Below are 19431 nucleotides of genomic sequence, written 5' to 3' on the forward strand. Positions count from 1 at the left end.
GGCTTTTCTTGCTGTTCTTTCTCTAATTGTTGGAGATGTTCGTTTAAAGTGTTGTCTCTTTCTTCTCTTGATGTGTGCACTTATTGCTATAAATTGGCCTCTGATCACTGCTTTTGCTGTGACACACATTTTTTGAGGACACAGTTTAATCCATGTCAGAAGTGAAACGTAAAAAAAAAAATTATTGAAGTTTAATGTTTATACGGGATAGCTCACGTTAAGTGTACAGTTGATGAGTTTCACAAGCTGAATATACCTGTACAACCACCATCCACACCAGGAAATGGACAGTGGTACTCAGAATACCTTCTTGAACCCTCATACTACCCAAGGGTATCCGCTTTCCTGACTTCTAATAGCATAGATTTCTTTTGCTTGCTTTTATAATTTAATTATTCTTTTTTTGTTGGGCTTCTTTTGATTGACATTATGTTTGTGAAATTCACCCTTATTGTATATAGGTATATCTCATACATTCTTATAGCTGTATAATATTCTTTTGTGTGACTGTACTGCATTTATTTAACTACTATAGACAATATTTGGATACTTTCTAATTTTTGGCTATTAGAAGTGCTGCTATGGACATTTTTGTACTTTGGTGGTTTTTAGTGAACCTTTCTATTGGGTATTACCTAGGGGTGGAAATACTACATTGTAGTGTAGGGGAAGTAAGCTTAATTTAAATATTAATCTAATATGTGATATGACAGCCATGGTGTCTTCGGTCTGCTTTGGCCCTTCTGTTGGATGACTAGTTATTAGAAAAGGTATGAATGGAAAAAACTGGAGAAAGTATTTAACTTTTTTTATTCCTGGATTCTAAAATCTCATTAAGTCATTTCCAAATTATATTTCCCACAACAGATGGGTGTGGCATTTCTGAGACAAGACTGGGATAACTACTTTGCTGTGTTCCTTTCTCCAGGATGAAGAGAACAATCCCCTAGAGACCGAATATGGCCTTTCTGTCTACAAGGACCACCAGACCATTACCATCCAGGAGATGCCGGAGAAGGCTCCAGCCGGCCAGCTTCCCCGCTCTGTGGATGTCATTCTGGATGATGACTTGGTGGATAAAGTGAAGCCTGGTGACCGAGTCCAGGTGGTGGGGACTTACCGTTGCCTCCCTGGAAAGAAGGGAGGCTATACCTCAGGGACCTTCAGGTAAACGGGTCAGCTATCAAATGTTAGGAATGCTCTAACAGCTTTAATTTCTGATCATATCCTTTTCTTCAGTTTTCCACGTTCCAGAGGGTTACAGAGTACTGTAGTTGCTTGTGAGGTGGGATACCTCTTTTCTATTAGATGAAGCTGGTGATACTATCTCATGCCAAAAGTGGGAGTTATTGGTAACATGATCACAGCTTCATAGTTGATGGGAATTTCCTATATACACTTCTGTCTGATAACCTTGGGTCAACAAACAATAGGTAAATTCCAGAGGTGAGGTGTGATGAGCATATTTGAGTCACTAACTGAGAGAATCAGTTGTTGAATTCAGAACAGCGTTTTTTTGTTTTATTTCCCCCTGATTTGCTATTCTAGATTAGTCTAAAAAGATTTGCTACTGCTGGGAGTATTAGCTATTAGTGTTAGCTATTGAAAATAGCAGGCTTCCTCTAATTCTCCTGTTTGTCCCAGGACTGTCCTGATTGCCTGTAATGTGAAGCAGATGAGCAAGGATGTTCAGCCTTCATTCTCTGCTGAGGATATAGCCAAGATCAAGAAGTTCAGCAAGACCCGTTCCAAGGTCTGGGCATCCTTTGCTGGAGATAGCATTGTACCTTGCAATTAGGGATTTGAGTGTGGGAATGGATGTGTAAGGGTTGTTTGGGTATGTGGCCATCATTCTTTGTGCTGTCGGGGGAAGGTCCAGTTTTTTCCCTCTGAAGTATGTGATTCTTCTTCCAGTTTTGTTTCATTCAGCAAGTGAAAGTGTGTTTGGTTTTTTTAAATGTTTTTGTTGTATTACTTGCTGGTCTGCTAAACTGAAAAACTCACTGCCATCGAATCGATTTGACTCATAGCTACCCCTCCTTGGGTTTCCAGGGCAGTATCTCTATGGTAGTAGATTGACCAATCTTCCTTCTGAGGAGTGGCTCGTGGTTTTGAACCACCAGCCTTCTGGTGAGCAGTCAAATGCCTTAGGCACTATGCTACCAGAGCTCCTGGGCTGCTAAGTAGATAGACTTAAATGTGAATATTAGAACAGGAGTTAGAATATTAGAAAAGGAATTAGAATACTAATGTACAATGAGTCTATTTATTACTCAAGACATCAGTGATGTGTTATTATTAAAATTTAAATAAAAGTGTTTGTATTCAAGGTCATTTATTTGCTTTGGCTCTCTAAAATACTGTTTCTTTGATAGTCTTCCAGTTTTTTCCTGTCTTTTTTTCTTTTCCCCCAAAGATAGGATGTCCCATTTAGAATTGAACAAAATCATGAAAGTGTGATAAATACTAATGCTGAAGCGCAATACACATAAAGCCTGAAATGTTTTGAATCTGTATGTAATTTCTTTTTCTTAAAGATTAAGCCTCTAAGCATTTTCCTATCCAGTCTGCCTCTGCTGTCTGTTCTGTGAATGGTCTGATCAGTGTGGTTTATCTTGAAGCAGAATTTTTTGTGATAAGGAACAGTGTCCATATTTGTGTATTTCTTCAAACATAGGAAATTTAAAGCAGGAGCTCAGCAAAGTTGCATTGAATCTCACCAGGCTTTTCACTCACTTTCTTGTTCCTCCAGGATATCTTTGATCAGCTGGCCAGATCATTGGCCCCTAGTATTCATGGACATGACTATGTCAAGAAGGCAATCCTCTGCTTGCTCTTGGGAGGGGTAGAACGAGACCTAGAAAATGGCAGCCACATTCGTGGGGACATCAACATTCTTCTAATAGGTGTGATGCTGGAGATTTGCTTTGAAGTCTGTCTTACTTGTGGAGTGTAGTTTTGGGGATCTATAACCTGTAAGATTGTGTGTTTATTTGCCAGAATTTCAGTTCCATCAAAGGGCAAAAGGCTAAGAGATATGTTTTCTTATTTCTGGATTTTTTAATTACATTATCTTCCACAATGGTAAAGGGAAAAGTGGAAGAAGTAATACTAACAACTAGTTAATAAATGTCTTTATTGTGCCAGGGGCTATGCTAGAAAAGCAGAACCTGCTGGGGATGAGGAAAGTTAGGTGTTGTCTCTCAATTTCCTGGAGTCACCACTGCTCCCATCCAATTACAGGAGACCCATCCGTTGCCAAGTCTCAGCTCCTGCGGTACGTCCTTTGCACTGCACCCCGGGCTATCCCCACCACTGGCCGGGGCTCCTCTGGAGTGGGTCTGACAGCTGCTGTCACCACAGACCAGGAAACAGGTATGGTTGTAAGAGTCCTTAGCAAAGGTCCAGAATGAGATGAGCACAGTTTTTGAGCTTGCTCTAGCATTGACTTATGTTGGGAAAATAGAGTTGAGAGGTTAATTGGGACCAGATTGATTGATACTGACTATCCATCAATAGTGGGTGAATTTAAGTCTTTGGTGTGGCCCTCTGTTGACAAGAATGTCTCCTAGAAGGAGATTGGAAAGAGTTTTGAAGGAGAAACTTTGGCAAATTAGGGAAATAAGAATGAAGATTGTTGTATTTTATGAATCAGGCAGGGATTTGAAGACCAGTGAAAAGACAATAGGCATCTAATTGTGCAATCACTTGAGGATGAGGATAAAGAGAAAATCTGTAAAGGAGGTGTATGGGAGACCAGTTCCATAAGAGTCAAAGTTGGTTAAAGAGGCAGTTTAAGTTGAAGAAAAAGGTGACTCAATAGGGGTTGCCTCTAAATCTCTAGAGACTGACACCTTTTTAATTACATTCTCATGTGGTACACTGAGAGATGCTTGGGAAGGAGACAAATTCCACCCCTGTATCCCTCATAACCTAGACTTCAGCACATGTTTTTACCTCTGCACTGCCCAGGGGAACGCCGTCTGGAAGCAGGGGCCATGGTTCTGGCTGACCGAGGCGTGGTTTGCATCGATGAATTTGACAAGATGTCTGACATGGACCGCACAGCCATCCACGAAGTGATGGAGCAGGGTCGAGTCACCATCGCCAAAGCTGGCATCCATGCTCGGCTGAATGCCCGCTGCAGTGTTTTGGCAGCTGCCAATCCTGTCTATGGCCGGGTGAGTAACTAGGCTAAGAATTTGTTCTGAGTGACCCAGGGGAGAGAAAGACTAAAGACTGAGCTTATCATCTTATTACTATCTTTGATGTAGAACAGTAGTACCTTACCTTTGTATATAGATCAGACTCCCTTGGAAAAATGACTGTTGAAAAACATAAAGTTGACATCAACGATGACCCAGTCTCACTACCCAGGTGTTTTAGTCTGGGTTCTCTAGAGGAGCAAAACCAATGATTGATACACCCACACACACAGAGATTTACTTGAGGGATATGGCTCATGTAAATGTGAGGGCTGGAAAGCCCCAAATCCCTTGGTCAGGCAGTAAGCTTGGAGACCTCTGCTGGATCATGGGGCTGCGGGGGCAGGCGAATCTAAAATCTTCAGGTCAGTGACAAAGTGGAGGCTTCTGCAGGCCTTTGTCCCAAGGACTGGAGCTAGAAGGATAGGGAGGGAGAGAGAGAGAAAAGTAGAAGGAGGGCACGTCAGATCACATGGAGTATGATTACATTTCTTCACATTATGGAAGAGCACCCAGTTCAGAGTCTACAAACCACTGAGAATCATGTAGCCCAGCTAAGTTGACACATGACATCACACCAGGTAAGATATGTTGACATGGATGTGGTAGGAGAATTTATAAACAGAATAGAGAACCATAGGAGAAGTAAGACTTCCTTCTCTTTCTTGCCTCTCTATCCTTCCGGAAAATAACATTATTAACAACTTTTTGAGTATTTCAAGAAACAACATTTAAGCGTGTACTTGTACTAGGGTATTTCCTTGTTTTTTTGGGTATGAATGTGATCATACTGTTTCGTACTTTTTCACTTTATTGATTTTGAATCCTACCTTATAGTGCTGTTATTTTTGCTTTTAATTACCATTTATCTTCAAATAAATGTCAAGAAGAAAGAAAACATAATTTATATTTACTCACATCTTTACCAGTTCCATTGTCTTCACTTATTTCTTCTTACAGATCCATGGTTTCATTGCTATCATTCCCTTTAGGCTGAAGGACATCCTTTAGAATTTTTTTGGAATGTAGATCTGTTGAGATTCTCTCCGCTTTTATTTATCTGAAAATGCCTTTGTTTAACAGTTATTTGAACACCATTTCCAGTAGACAGAGAATGTTAGCGTGACTTTCTTCTGGCACATGTAAGATTCAGTGCATCATCTCTGGCCTTCATGGTTTATGAGAAGTCAACATCCACTTTTACCCTTGTTCTGTTGTACATTTTGTGTCCTTATTTTCCTTGGCTGTTTTTAAGAATTTTCTCTTAATCTTTGGTTTTATAGCAGGATTATGATGGTATTATATGTAATTTATTATAATCTATTGCATGGGATTATAATAACATATTAATCTGTTTGATAGACATTTGGTAGCTTTTTTTTCCCCTTTCGATTACTAATGAAGTTGCAATATACATCCTTCCACGTGTATTTGGTTATACTTTTAGAATATATTGAATAAATACCTAACAATGGAATTATGAGTTGTGAGTTATATGCATTTTTATTTTGGTAGATACTGTCAAGTTATTCTCAAAAAGATTATGTTATAATACTTCAAATACTAAGTAATCCACTGCTGTCGAGTCAATTCTGATTCATGATGACCCCATAGGACACAGTAGAACTGCCCCATAGGGTTTCCAAGGTTGTAAGTCTTTATGTAAGCAGACTGCTTCATCTTTCACCTGTGGAGTGACTGAAGGGTTTGCATCACTCACCTTTCCATTTACAGCTGAGCGCTTAACCTCTGTGCCACCAGGATTCCTATAAAGTAATACTTTTAAACGATTTATATTTATCATCTCCTTTCATTCCTACAGTAGTCCAGTGAGTTTGATAAAATTATTATCTTCATTTTACAGATGAGAAAAGGGAAAGGTTAAGTAACTTGATCAAGAGCCATAAGCCAGAAAATGGCAGAGCCTGGTGTTGAATCCACAGCCCGTGCTGTGCTGTGGCAATTTATAATCCCACACTGTATGGGATGCTTATTTTGGGTGGTACTTCTTAAACATACAGATGCCTGAGCCCCAGCCCAAAGTTTCTGAATAAATCTCTAGGTTGGGACTCTTGGTAACTGTGGTTCAAAAGGCTCCACAGGTGGGTTCTGATGTGCCGCCTGGGTTGAGAACCATAGGTTTTTAGATTTGTGGTAACATGTTTATGTCATTTTGAAGAATGCTACTGGGAAATGTAGAGAGAAAGTGGCAGGCCCTGAAATGTGAGTGTGTCAAAAATTATTAATACTGCCCACATGATTGTTTGGCCCTCTGACTGTGAAGAGTGTGTGGATAGAAAAGCATCAACCTGATAGGCCCAGAATTGAAAGAAAATAGTTCAGATATTCCCAAATCCCAAGGAAACACTCTGTTGATGCCCAAGCATGATGACTTACAGATCACTGACCATTTCAATTCAGATTTTACTCATTACTGTCTAAGTAAGAGACCCCCAAATTCCCCAGTGCCTCTGTTTCACCCAGCTTGCCTTGTGTTTATAACAGGTTGGGGAGAGGGAATCATCACCAGAGTTGATCTTGCTTTGGGAATAAGAGTGGAATAAAGGCTTGAGGAGGAGGTGGCTGGTTTTAGACCCACTGTCAGCTTGTTAAAAGTCCTTGAGTGAATAGTTGGGGTTTATTTGCTTGGAGCCCCTGGGTAGTGCAAACAGTTAAGCCCTTGACTATTAGTCAAAAGGTTGGTGTTAGAACCCACCCAGCAGTACCTGAGGAGAAAGGCCTGGCTATCTGTTTCTGAAATGCCATAGCCTTAAAAACCCTACAGAGCAGTTCTTGTCTGCACACATGGAGTCTCCCTGAGTCAGAATCACTTGATGACAACGAGTTGGTTTTTGGTTTTATTTACTTGGAAGGAATGAGGTGGGACTTCAGTTGGCTCAGGTCCCTGGGCTTCAACTGGAGAAGGAGGTAGCAAGAGATAATATTTAGTATTGTAATGGCTGTAGCAACAGCAGCATCTTGTTTACTGCTTCTTACCTATTTTGTTTTTAAGGTCTAGCCTCGCATTCTTACTCCCAGTATCTACCTGACTGCTCTGTCCTTTCTTCCTATTGATGCCCCTTCCATTTTCCTTTTTCTCATGTTCCCCAGTATGATCAATACAAGACCCCTATGGAGAACATTGGGCTGCAGGACTCACTGCTATCCCGATTTGACTTGCTCTTCATCATGCTGGATCAGATGGACCCTGAGCAGGATCGGGAGGTCTCAGACCACGTCCTTAGGATGCACCGCTACAGGGCACCTGGAGAGCAGGATGGCGATGGTGAGGCCATGCGAAGAGTTAGAGTGACTAATGGAAGTTAGCTCAGGCCCAGTACAGGCACTGGTGGGTTTCAGTGTCTTGGTAGATGTTGAAGAAGCCCTAGCCTGCTTGGCCACCTCCCTACTTGTTCAATGGAGGTTGTCCTAAGATGTGTCTTTTGTCCATTCTTGAATCTGGAAACACTCTTGAGCTTCTGGGGTCAGATGGTTTCATCTTCCTTATTGTGGGTTCCATGTGTCTATTTTCTTATGGTTCCTTGCTTTGTGAGCCTTGCCTCTCTTTTTACCCTTCCTGGGCAATAGAAGCAATTTCACCTAAGTTAAGCTTTCCCTTTTTTTCCCAACTTGGGTTTTCCAGCTATGCCGTTGGGTAGTGTTGTGGATATTCTGGCCACAGATGATCCCAACTTTAACCAAGAGGACCAGCAGGATACTCAGATATATGACAAGCATGACAATCTTCTACATGGAGCCAAGAAGAAAAGGTGAGCATTCCTTACACCTCTCTCCCTTTAGGGAGCCCAAGATTTGTGTCATATTAGAACACATAATATCTGATCTTAGTTAGAGAGTATTGCTGCATAGGCCAAGGTCATACTTGATTTTGTATACATGTGGACCTGTTTTCTGATTTTTTTGGGTCTACAGATACACCTTTTATCCTGCCCAGTTGCCTTATAATGGCTTGTATGTGATTTAGCTCAGCTTCAGAGCATTCCTAAAACAGAAGGCTTTGACGATGTGCCTTACTGATGGTGGAAGTGTAATGTCATCATCATACATGTCATGTAGCCATTGTGCTGAGTCTTTGGTAAAGGGCCAATAGATAGCAAGCATTGGAGGGTTTTGCAAATGGGTTTGAGACTTTTGGTCAGATATTCAAAGCATGAAATGTGAGCTCTATGCCTCTGTTTTTGGTCAAGGTGCAATTTTTAAAACTTAATTTAAGAACACAGAATTTGAAGTCAGAAAGCTGTTGAGTCTCTTTTACTTCTCTGAGTCATAGTTCTCCCAGTTGTAAAATAGGACAAGTAACACCTAACCTACTTATCTCATGAGCTTGTGAGAATTAGATAAAAAGATAAACCAAACCCACTGCCGGAGAGTCGTATCTGACTCATAGAGACCCCTCCTTGGGTTTCCAAGGCAGTATCACTGCAGAAGTAGATTGTCAACTTTCCTTCCGAGGAGTGGCTGGTGGGTCTGAACCACCAGCCTTCTAGTTAGCAGTCAAATGCCTTAGGCACTACGCTACCAGAGCTCCTTGATAAAAAGATGAACCAAACCAAAACCAAACTCACTGCCATCAAGTCAATTCTGACTCACAGCCACCGCCATTGGGTTTCTAAGGCTATAAATCTTTACTGAAGGAGACTGTCTCATCTTTCTTCCATGGAGCAGCTCATGTGTTTGAACTATCAACCTTGTTCGCAGCCAAATGCCTTAACCATTACACCACCAGAGCTCCTTAAAAAGGTGAAACCAAAAAAAAAAAAAACCAAACCTACTGCCTTTGAGTCCATTCCAACTCATAGTGACCCCCATTGGCATTGGGTTTCTGAGGCGGTAAATCTTTACAGAAGTAGATCACCCAGTTTTGCTTCTGAGGAGTGGCTGGTGGATTTGAACCACCAACTTTCTGGCTAGCAGTCAGAGACCTTAGGCATTGTGCTACCAGACTTCTTTAAAAAGGTGAAAGGACCTTGTAAATGTGATAATGAGCTCTAGGCCCAGCCCCTGCTCTGCCACTTGACCTTGGCTCTGTGGAGAGGCACAGCCACTACCCAGGTTAGTGGTTAGGTGTCACAGGGCAATGGGATTTACTCTGTGTGTGAATCCAGGGAGAAGATGGTGAGTGCAGCTTTTATGAAGAAGTATATCCATGTGGCGAAAATCATCAGACCCATCCTGACACAAGAGTCGGCTGCCTACATTGCAGAAGAGTACTCACGCCTACGCAGCCAAGGCAGCATGAGCTCGGACACTGCCAGGGTCAGTACCCCAATCAGGGAAGAGGGGCTTGGGAGTCCCTCATGTGTGTGATTGGGAAATGGTCCTTGCTATCTGGGAGCTACTTTTGAAAGCCTTTTTAATTTAGTATTTCAAGCCTTACCTTTTCTTTCTTGTTTGATAGGTTTCTGGTTATATAATTTTAATCATTTCCTTTTACAAAGGAAAATGATATAATAACTTCAGAGATAATGTATCTCATTAGCTCAAATGACATTGACCTCCAGAAGCTGCAGTTCATTCAGCAAACATATGATGAGAGCTCTGGGACTAGTCTCTACTCTTACATGTGGGCCAAATAGTAAGAGCTGTTCTAGAAGAGCTCAGATCTGGGAGAAGAAGGCAGAAAGGTAGATAGGAAGATACGTATGTATATACTTACAAATATATATCCCATTGTGGTACTTTTTATAAAAAGGAATTATAGTGAAGACTATGGGAATATAGATGAAAAAGCTATTAATCTTTCCCTTAGATTTCCCAGAAGAGGTATGAATGTCAAGGAGGCTTCCCAGAGAGTGTGATATTTGAGCTTGACTTTGATGAATGATTAGAAGTTTGGCAACTGTGATGGTTATCCACAGCTATTTCTAGTAACTGAATATAACTGCCTAAACCTCTTGGCTCAGTATGATCCATATAGGATTTCACAGCAGAAAGGCTCAAGTTCAACTCCTGGATTTAGACGTGATCCTAGGTCATGTACTCCAGTCTCACACCCAGGACAGGGATTTTGTCTTCTGGAATCCCTGCTAGGATCTCCTGAATGCTACCAGTAACAGCATGCTTGTTAGATCACTGCATTGAAATGTTCTGGCTTAAATCTGCTTCCCTATGACTTCTCATGGGTCTTAAATTTTGCTTGCTGGGGATTATGTATGACTTGTCTTCTTCAGATTAAAAATCTCCCTTTCTTTTCAGTTGTTCTTCTGGTGTGAACATGTTCCAGTGTGTCAAAAGCCCTCTCACTATACCTAGAACTGACCATAATATACCACAACTTCATTTGTGTTCTTAGTGGGACTTGTAAATCTCTCTGTTTGGATTCTGTAGTTCTGCTGATACAGGTTAGGATTTCATTAGTTCTTTAGGTGATTAAGTAATTGAAGCTTGTAATAATAGCATATATCCTCTAAGCTCTGGTAACTTTCTATGTATAGGATCATGCATCTGCCAAAAGGGATAGTTTTACTTCTTCCTGCTTTGAGTAACTTTTATTTCTTGTCTAATTGTTCTGGTTAGGACTTCCAGGATAATACTGAATAGCAGTGGTGAGCGTGGGCATCCTTGTCTTGTTCCTGGTCTTAAGGAGAATGTTCTGTCTTTCTTCACTGAATATGATGTTAACTATGGGTCTTTCATAAATATCGTTTATTGAAGAATTTCCCTTTTTTCCTAGGTTGTTGAGAGTTTTTTTCATGAAAGGATACTACGTTTTGTCAAATGGCTTTTCTGTGTCAATTGAGATAATCATATGATTCTTTTCCTTTATTTTATTAATATGGTATATTATATTGATTGATTTTCTGATGTTGAACTACCCTGGATTCCTAGGATAAATAAATCCCACTTGATCATGGTGTATTATCCTTTTATATGCTTCTGGATTTGGTTTGTTAGTATTTTGTTGAGGATTTTTGCATCTTCATAAATATAATGATCTAAAGTTTTTTTGTGGTAGTTTTCTAAATCATTAAAAGATCTGGTAAACTTTGAAAAAATGTGAATATATTTGTTTCTGAATGTTGTTGTAGGTATAAATGGTAATTTGGAAAACTTGAAAGTATGAGTGACTAGCATACCTCATTGAGGGGTAATATAGCGGGAGATGGGGAGGTATGATAGGAAGAACTATCCCCGTATTCTAATCCCGGCTCTGCAGCTAGCTTTTGGACCTCAGGCCAATCCTTTTACCTGTCAGGCCACAGTTTCCTTATCCATAAAATGAGAAGTTTGAGTAATGTCAGGGATGCCTAACTAGGAGCACGCCAGGATCATCTGAAACCCCAAAAGCACATGTGCCTCATTCTCAGTGCAGGGATTCTGATTCAGTGGGCCAGTGGTGCCATTCTGACACGAGCATTTAAGAGATAAAAGCACCTCGTTGATTTTGGTATACACTCATCTGTGTGAGAACCACTTGATGAATGTGTCTGAATTCTGTTTCTGTTCTGCATGTGAGTTTACCCAACTTTTTTTCTTTGTCCCAAATTACCTCTTTCACACCCTTCCGTTAACTATGACTTTGGACAAATTAACTTGAAGCTCTGAGTTGCATTTTCACCTTCAGTAAAATGAAGGTATTAATAACCTTCTACAAGTTATTAAGAGGTTGAAATGACATGATGAATATAAAAGCAAAGTTCCTGGTGGAACTTTGTTGGCCACAGCCAATGATCATTTTTCTCCCTTTATAGTCTTTATCTTACCTGCTCATGCAGTGCCTCACCAACATATTTCCCTGATCATTATACTTCTATTTCTAATGTCATAGGGTGTTTAGAGAGAATACAGAGTTCTGAATTCTTTGTTTTGAATTCCTGGAGTTTTTCTTTTACTTTTACTGTGAAAACGTACACAATAAGACATTCACCAACATAACAATGTCCATATTTACAGGGACATTGATGACATTTTTCCACGTTGTGCCACCATTATTGTGATCCTTTTCCAAAATATTCCACCACCATTAGCATAAACTCCCCTTTTCCACCTCCCTCCTGGAGCTTTTCTTAAAATGCTTTGATTTCTCTTTATGTACAATGGGAATTAGGCAGGCCTAAAGGAATTCTGGATAAGTAATCTTCTCTTCCTTTCCTCCCCAGACATCTCCAGTTACAGCCCGGACACTGGAAACTCTGATTCGATTGGCAACAGCCCATGCCAAGGCCCGCATGAGCAAGACTGTGGACTTGCAGGATGCAGAGGAAGCTGTGGAGTTGGTCCAGTATGCTTACTTCAAGAAGGTGAGGATTGGGATGCTTGGGCATGAGAGGCTCTTCTGAGTAAATCGTTACTACATGGGCTTCATAGCCTCCATGGCAACACCTGAGTTTAGATTGTCTACAGAAAGCAGCATTAGTCTGTCAGTGTGCAGTTCCCCTCTCTCCTTCCTCTGAAACATGCATACCAATGGTTCTCAACCCAGCCTGCTTGTGAGAGTCAGCCAGAAAGCTTAAAAATACTGGTGCCAGGGTCTCTGGAGCCTGATTTAATTGATGTGCTACACCTTTAGTCAGCTGTGCCTGTTAGTCATACTTTCTTTGCTTTTAAAAAAGTAGGTAATTCCAAAGTATTTGCCTTGGTGTTCTTTCTTTTTCTCTTCTATACTTTTCTCTTTGGCAGTCTCTTCAGCTGTCCCGTTTATACCTCAGAAACTCATGTCTGTAGTGGAACCCTCAAACTTGCTTATCTTCTTTCCCTTTTTCTCTTTGTGATACTTACCTCTATCATTTAGATACCACCACTTGAAGCCTTGACTCTTTTCCTTGTCACTGCCTCCACAATTAGGTTAATTATAGCCCCTTGGGGGCCCACCATATTTTTTCACAGATAATGCATCTACATAATATACATGCACATGCTTATAATGTGCATAGTGTACACAAGAAACTAACATGCAGTGTGGTTGCGTAGTGAGTTATTTGTGTAAAAATACAGTAATTGTGGGTCTGTTAGGCTTCCCTCAGCTTTTTCTCTTTGCTGGGGTGAGGGTTGTCTTTAATTTCAATTAAAGACTTGATTTATAAAGAAATGAATTGTTTTCTGCTTAGCCATTATGGGCTGGATATTAGCCCATATTTATTTATTTAGTAAACATTCACTGGTACCTACTATATGAAAGGCATTGAATGTCTCTCCCAGTGTTATTTTAAGAAGGGTAACAGGCTATTCCCATACCACTGGCCCTGGGACTTGGGTATAAAAGGGGTTGGGAGGTGATTAGACCCATCCTGCTGACGGTGCAGAAGGGACTCTTTATTTAGAGTTTTTTATTCAGTTCCCCAGCAGTAGTGGTCACTCTAGCCCACACACACTTGGCTTGGTCCTAGGTTCTGGAGAAGGAGAAGAAACGTAAGAAGCGAAATGAGGATGAGTCAGAGACAGAAGATGAAGAAGAGAAAAGTCAGGAGGACCAAGAACAGAAGAAAAAGAGGTAAGGTAGGGGCAGAGAGGTAAGATAAAAAGGCTCAGGGTGGAGACAGGGTCAGGTGCTGCCTTTTCCCCCTCATGTCTGTAGCTGAAATCTACAGTGGGTGATACGGAAAGCAAGCATTGGAAAGCAGGACCTCTTGTATTTTAGTACTTTTGATCCCTTTCAGAAAAAGCAGTGATTTGTACAGGTCTGGGCCTGGTATTTCACTTTGATTGTTGATGGCTCTATTTTGTTTTCCCTGTGATCAGAAGCATAGGATGAGGGTCCTCAAATCCTTTCTCTTCATTGCTGTCGGTGTTTTAGGAAGAAGGCTCGACACTCAGAGGCCAGGGACAGGGACTCATATGACCCTTATGACTTCAGTGACACAGAGGAGGAAATGCCTCAAGGTGAGTGACCAGCCCCCTGCTGATGAAAGAGATTTTTCCCTGGACTCCCAGCCATTTTCAGTTGCTCAGTCTCCTGTATTTTCTTAGGGGCTCCCATTTGGCTGCCTGCTTAGGGTTGTGTCAGAGGGGTTTGTCCCAAGAAAACCTTGGGGGAAATCTGCAGTTTAAAAAAAAAAATTGTTTGCTTCCTTGATGAACTCCACTCTTTTGTCAAGCCTGGTAAAAAAACATTCTAGATAATGCATGTTTAGGGCCTCTTACCTGCCTCAGTTCCTTATTGTTCAGTGGGGGTTTCCTGTTAACCTAATGTTATCCTAATTGTTCTACCTCATCCCATAAGAACCTGAGGAAACATGAATATTTAGCAGGCTTGATGAGGGGTGGGGAAAATAACTTCCGGTGTTTGTGAAAATGATTTTTTTGCCTTCCCAATCTCTCCAACCATGAATCCTGTGAAGTACACACTCCAAAGACGACAGAACCACAGGAGACCAAAGAACCCCAGAAGGTGGAGTTGAGTGAATCCAGGTGAGTAGGGAAGATGCTCCTGTGTTGCATGAATTCCATATGCCACCCCTGGGAGGAAATAGGAGACTAGCTGGTTATCACTGGAGGTCAAAGCCGAAGGTATGAGGATCTTTAAAACATTTTATATTCTGATAATTTTAAATGGTACAAAAAGTTGTGAGGATAGTGTAAAGAACTCCTCTATACCCTTTACTCAGAATCCCTAGTTGTTTTTACATTTCACCATTTGCTTTATCAATAATTCTCTGTATGTGGTTATTATGTGCCATCAACTTGGACCCAACTCATAGTGACCCATGCTTGGGTTTCTGAGGCTGTATCACTACGGAAGTAGATTGCCCAACCAACCTTCCAAAGAGTACCTGGTGGGTTTGAACCTCCAGCCTTCTGGTTAGCAGTCAAGTGCCTTAGGCACTACACTATCAGAGCTCCTCCTAATACTCTCTATAGGGATTTGAATTATTATGCCCTGTGGAGTCAAAGTGATGATCTTAGAACAAGGAGAAAATATGTTTCATATTCATAACCATAGATTCTCAGTAGGACATAGAATCCTTTTTTGAGCCTTTTTGTGGAAGATACATACATCTATATGTATCAATACTTTATATATGTATGATTTTTTTTCCTAATTAAATCGTGGTTATTTGTTTTGAAATGAAGAGTTGTTACCACTAGGATTTCAAAAAAACATTTTTGTCTATAAATTTCTGATATCAAAGAATTTCTGGTATTTACTGGATATCAAAGAAACTCCATATCTAAGGTTTATAATCAATTGGGATTCCACTCCCTAGAGACAACCATTGAACTTTATCTTCAGGCACTTTCTTGGTCAGCTCATACAGAGTTCACTTTTTAATGACTGCAGAGTTTCCATCACGTGGATGTCAAATTAATTTAACGAGTTTGTTAATGCTGGACATTTAGGTTCTATAATTGCTGTTTGTAGTAATACATTCTTACACTTATTACTGTACACACATTCAAGTTTAACTGTAAGATGAATTCCTGGGAATGGAATCCCTGGGTCAAAGGATATGCTGTTAAAATTTACATAGACGTTAAATTGCCCCAAAGATAGATAGATGTCTTAACAGTTTACATATCTACTAACAGTATATTTGAGTGCCAATTTCTTACACTCTCAAAAGGCCTCTAATTTTTAGTCTTTTCCTAATGTGCATGAAGAGTGAAATGCATGAGTGGAGTGGCCATGAGGCAGAAATGAGCATGTGGGAAGTGTGTGTGTATGTGAATACTGGGGAAACCTATTCTGTCATAATCCCATGGGTTTTCACAACATAGATCTCATCTGAGTGCATTTTGTTGTTGTTTATGCCTCCTTTGCTCTTTATCCTGTCTTGAGCAGATTAAAGGCATTCAAGGTTGCCCTCTTGGAGGTGTTCCGGGAAGCCCATGCCCAGTCTGTGGGCATGAATCGCCTTACGGAATCTATCAACCGGGACACAGACGAGCCCTTCTCTCCGGTGGAGATCCAGGCTGCTCTGAGCAGAATGCAGGATGACAACCAGGTCATGGTGTCTGAGGGCATCATCTTCCTCATCTGAGGAGGGCTTAACTGAACTTTGGAGCTGTGCCAGGAAAGTTTCTTCCATGCCTTCTGCCATCCTGTTCCCTGGCCCTAGCCTTTGCCTTCATTACCTGAATAACAGTGGTTAATTGAACTAAAGATGAGGAACACTGGTGACAGAGCTGATCAAAACTGGACGGAGGCTTTAGAAATGCTTATCATTCCTGCAACGGGATAACGAGAGAAGAAAGTAAGAAAGAACTAAGAGTTGCCTAATATGTCATTGCAAATCATTGGGTACTTACTGCTTTATCTCAAACCATTGTTTTCTGTAGTAACATGATGGCTAAGTGGTTGTTTTTTTTTTTTTTTTTTTGCGGGGTTGGGGTGGGGGCAGGCACAGCTAGTTTCTTTCTGTTCATCCCTTCTGTATTTTTTGGCTGATTTTTCTTTTTTTCTGGAGCACTTTGGGCTAGAACATACTTTGGGTTGTTTTGTGTTGGTGGAAAGAAGGCTTTGAGGCAAGTCATAGTGGCCAATAAAGCTTTTTTGCAATGGCACCAGTTATGACTAATATGTATTTTTTACATAAATATCCAGTGAATTGAATAAACATAACCCTTTTTACAGTATACACATTATCTTAATACTGTGTGCTTTGTACTTTGAAGGCTCTGGCCTGTTAGATTTTCTGACCCAACATTTGCATTGAGCCACCACAAGGTGGCAGCAGGCTTCTGTGCTTGTTTTTTAGGGTGGCAAGTCTTTTTGAGGCAGTTTTTCTTTCTTAGTAACACCAGCATTTATCAGCTAAATTGTGCAAACCAAACCCTGTGGATATGAAATAGTTAAATGACCACAAGACATCTGCGAGTGGACGTTCTGGAGAAGGACTGACCCTTTGCCTGGTTTCTCCAAGAATCAAAGCCTCTTCATGGGGAAATAATACCTGATATATCTGAGGCCTAAAAATTATATGACTCCTTGCCCCTAAAGAGCCTGACTTAGAGGAATCTTGTGAAACCGCTTAAAGTGGGGAGTTAGGCCCTTGGGGCTTGTTTGCCTGTTTAAACATGTTTATGGAGAGGCCTGGTCAGGATGTTGCTCCTACTATTATATGATTTAACTAGCTTCCAAAGAACTTGTAAGTTTGGAAAAAAAAAAAAAAAAAGTGTGGCATTTGGGGGTCCTGGGTCACATGAGTTGGCACCTGCACTGTATTGGTGACAGTGCTGTGGAAAAGAGATTGTGCCAGTTCTCAACTGGAAGAGTGGTGAGACACTTCTCTATGGTGTCCAACAGCTAGGCCCTTAACCTGAAGCTATGAGGCACATTTTCTCTGATTTCTCTTGACAGTGGGATTATTAATTTATATATTTATTTTATTTTTTATGAAGGGAGAACAAAAAAGTGATCTAGAGAGTACAGCTCCAAAGGAGACAGTAGGGACCGGAGGAAGGAATTTGACATTAATTGTGCTCTTGAAGTGAGTCAGGCATTGTGCTAGGTCCAAGAGGGAGTGCAGAACTAAGGTTTTCTGCTTTGGAGGCCTACAGGCTGGGGACATGTATGCCTAATATGTCAGTAAAAATTAAACCTTTGGGGTATAATTATATACCAAATGAGAGTACACACAATAAGAGCTGTAGGAAATGAATTGAAGGGGACCTTGAGAATGGCAGTGGAGTGTCTAGCTGCAGATCGAGTACTGCTAAGAGACAAGCTAGGAGTTTAAGGGTTTCCTTTAAAACCATGAAAAAAGAACTGCTCCATAGGGTTTCCAGAAAGGCCAAACACTTTGTGAGTAGGACTCTTAAGCCCTATCTTTTAACCCTGGGGAAAATAAGCACAGAGTGGGAGAGTAACTAGGTGCACCCAGCATTTTGGTAATGACTGTAATAGCAAGTTTCCCTTCCTTACCATTTCAACTATTTCCAAGCTAACCAAGGGTAGAAGGTGGTAGAAAATGCACTTAGCAATCACAGTCAATGTTTAGAACATAAAATAGTAAGACTTTGGAATTCAATGAAGTGTTACATTGAGTTTCAAAAGGTGTGTGTAGGTAGCAAATTTACAGCAGCTTAGAAAAAATTTGGTGAGCATTTTAAGGGTTATTACGTGTTGAGGTGATTTTTATTGTAGAGACCCTATGTAACAGAGTAGAACTGCCCCATAGGGTTTTGTTGGCTGTAATCTTCACGGGAGCAGATTGCCAGGTCTTTATCCTGCGAATCTGCTAGGTACGTTCAAACAAACAAACCTTTTGGTTAACGGCCAAACATTAACTGTTATATCACCAAGGTAGGTTCTACATTTTTAAGAGGTCCATTTTTCCTGACACGAACCTGAGAGGGGCTGTTGGGGTAGTGGCTAACATTTCTACACATAAGATACACCTGGGGGTTGTTGCTATTGTCACACTGCACAGAGATTGTTACTCAAAATAACGACCCAGATTCATCAGGAAAAAATAATTATGTATATGCTTCATTAAGGAGCCCTGGTGGTACATTGGTTAAGTGTAAAGCTGCTAACTGAAAGGTCAGTGATTTGAACCCACCAGCACTCCACGGGAGAAAGGAGGTGTGTTTCATAAAGATTACAACTTAGGAAACCCTATGGGGCAGTTCTGGGAGCTCTGGTAGTATAGTGCCTAAGACACTTGACTGCTAACCAGAAGACTGGCAGTTCAAACCCACCAGCCACTCCTTGGAAGGAAAGTTGAGCAATCTACTTCCGTAGTGATACTGCCTCGGAAACCCAAGGAGGGGTCGCTATGAGTTGGGGCCGACTCAATGGCACATAATAACAACAACAGCATGGGGCAGTTCTACTCTATAGGGTCACTGATTTGGAATTGACTCAACAGCAATGGGTGGTTTTTCAATTTGAAGGCAGTTTTCAAAAAAGATAATTTTTTTACTGTAAGAGATTGTACCACAGGAAGATGAGTAAGAATCTTCATAAATGTTGCTGGGATCAAGTCCCCACTTCGCAGTTTACCAAGTACCTTCTGGTAAATTCTGAGCTGCTAGTTATTTCGGCTGTAAAATGAGAATAATTACTGACTTATAAGGTGCTTGAGGAAGCTCTGGTGGCATAGTGATTAAAGCATTTCGCTGCTAACCCAAAGATCAGTGGTTCAAACCCACCAACGGCTCTGGCAGAAAGATGAGGGAGTCTGCTTCTGTAAATAATGTACAGTCTTGGAAACCCTATGGGGCAGCACTACCCTGTCCTATAGAGTAACTGACTCGAAATTGACTCATGGCAATGGGTTTGGTTTGGGTTGGGTGCTTGAGTGACAACCATAATAGCAGGTGG

The 19431-nt window shown here is 41.0% G+C and overlaps 1 protein-coding gene across 1 annotated transcript in view; it reads left to right on the forward strand.

Annotated features, from left to right (window-relative positions):
- Positions 1–16144, forward strand: part of MCM3 (minichromosome maintenance complex component 3) — a 35159-nt gene extending 19015 nt beyond the window's left edge. Inside the window, exons 5-17 of the mRNA XM_007936147.2 lie at positions 929–1167; positions 1645–1753; positions 2753–2906; positions 3244–3375; positions 3973–4181; positions 7317–7491; positions 7849–7975; positions 9332–9482; positions 12326–12466; positions 13553–13656; positions 13960–14045; positions 14504–14573; positions 15946–16144. Of these exons, the coding sequence (XP_007934338.1) occupies positions 929–1167; positions 1645–1753; positions 2753–2906; positions 3244–3375; positions 3973–4181; positions 7317–7491; positions 7849–7975; positions 9332–9482; positions 12326–12466; positions 13553–13656; positions 13960–14045; positions 14504–14573; positions 15946–16144 (1896 nt within the window). The remainder of the gene's footprint in view (positions 1–928; positions 1168–1644; positions 1754–2752; positions 2907–3243; positions 3376–3972; positions 4182–7316; positions 7492–7848; positions 7976–9331; positions 9483–12325; positions 12467–13552; positions 13657–13959; positions 14046–14503; positions 14574–15945) is intronic.
- The last annotated feature ends 3287 nt before the right edge of the window (positions 16145–19431 follow it).

This window comes from Orycteropus afer, unplaced genomic scaffold (genome assembly GCF_000298275.1).
Source record: "Orycteropus afer afer isolate SDZICR_OR568_19922 unplaced genomic scaffold, OryAfe1.0 scaffold00034, whole genome shotgun sequence".
In the NCBI taxonomy this organism is placed as follows: domain Eukaryota; kingdom Metazoa; phylum Chordata; class Mammalia; order Tubulidentata; family Orycteropodidae; genus Orycteropus; species Orycteropus afer.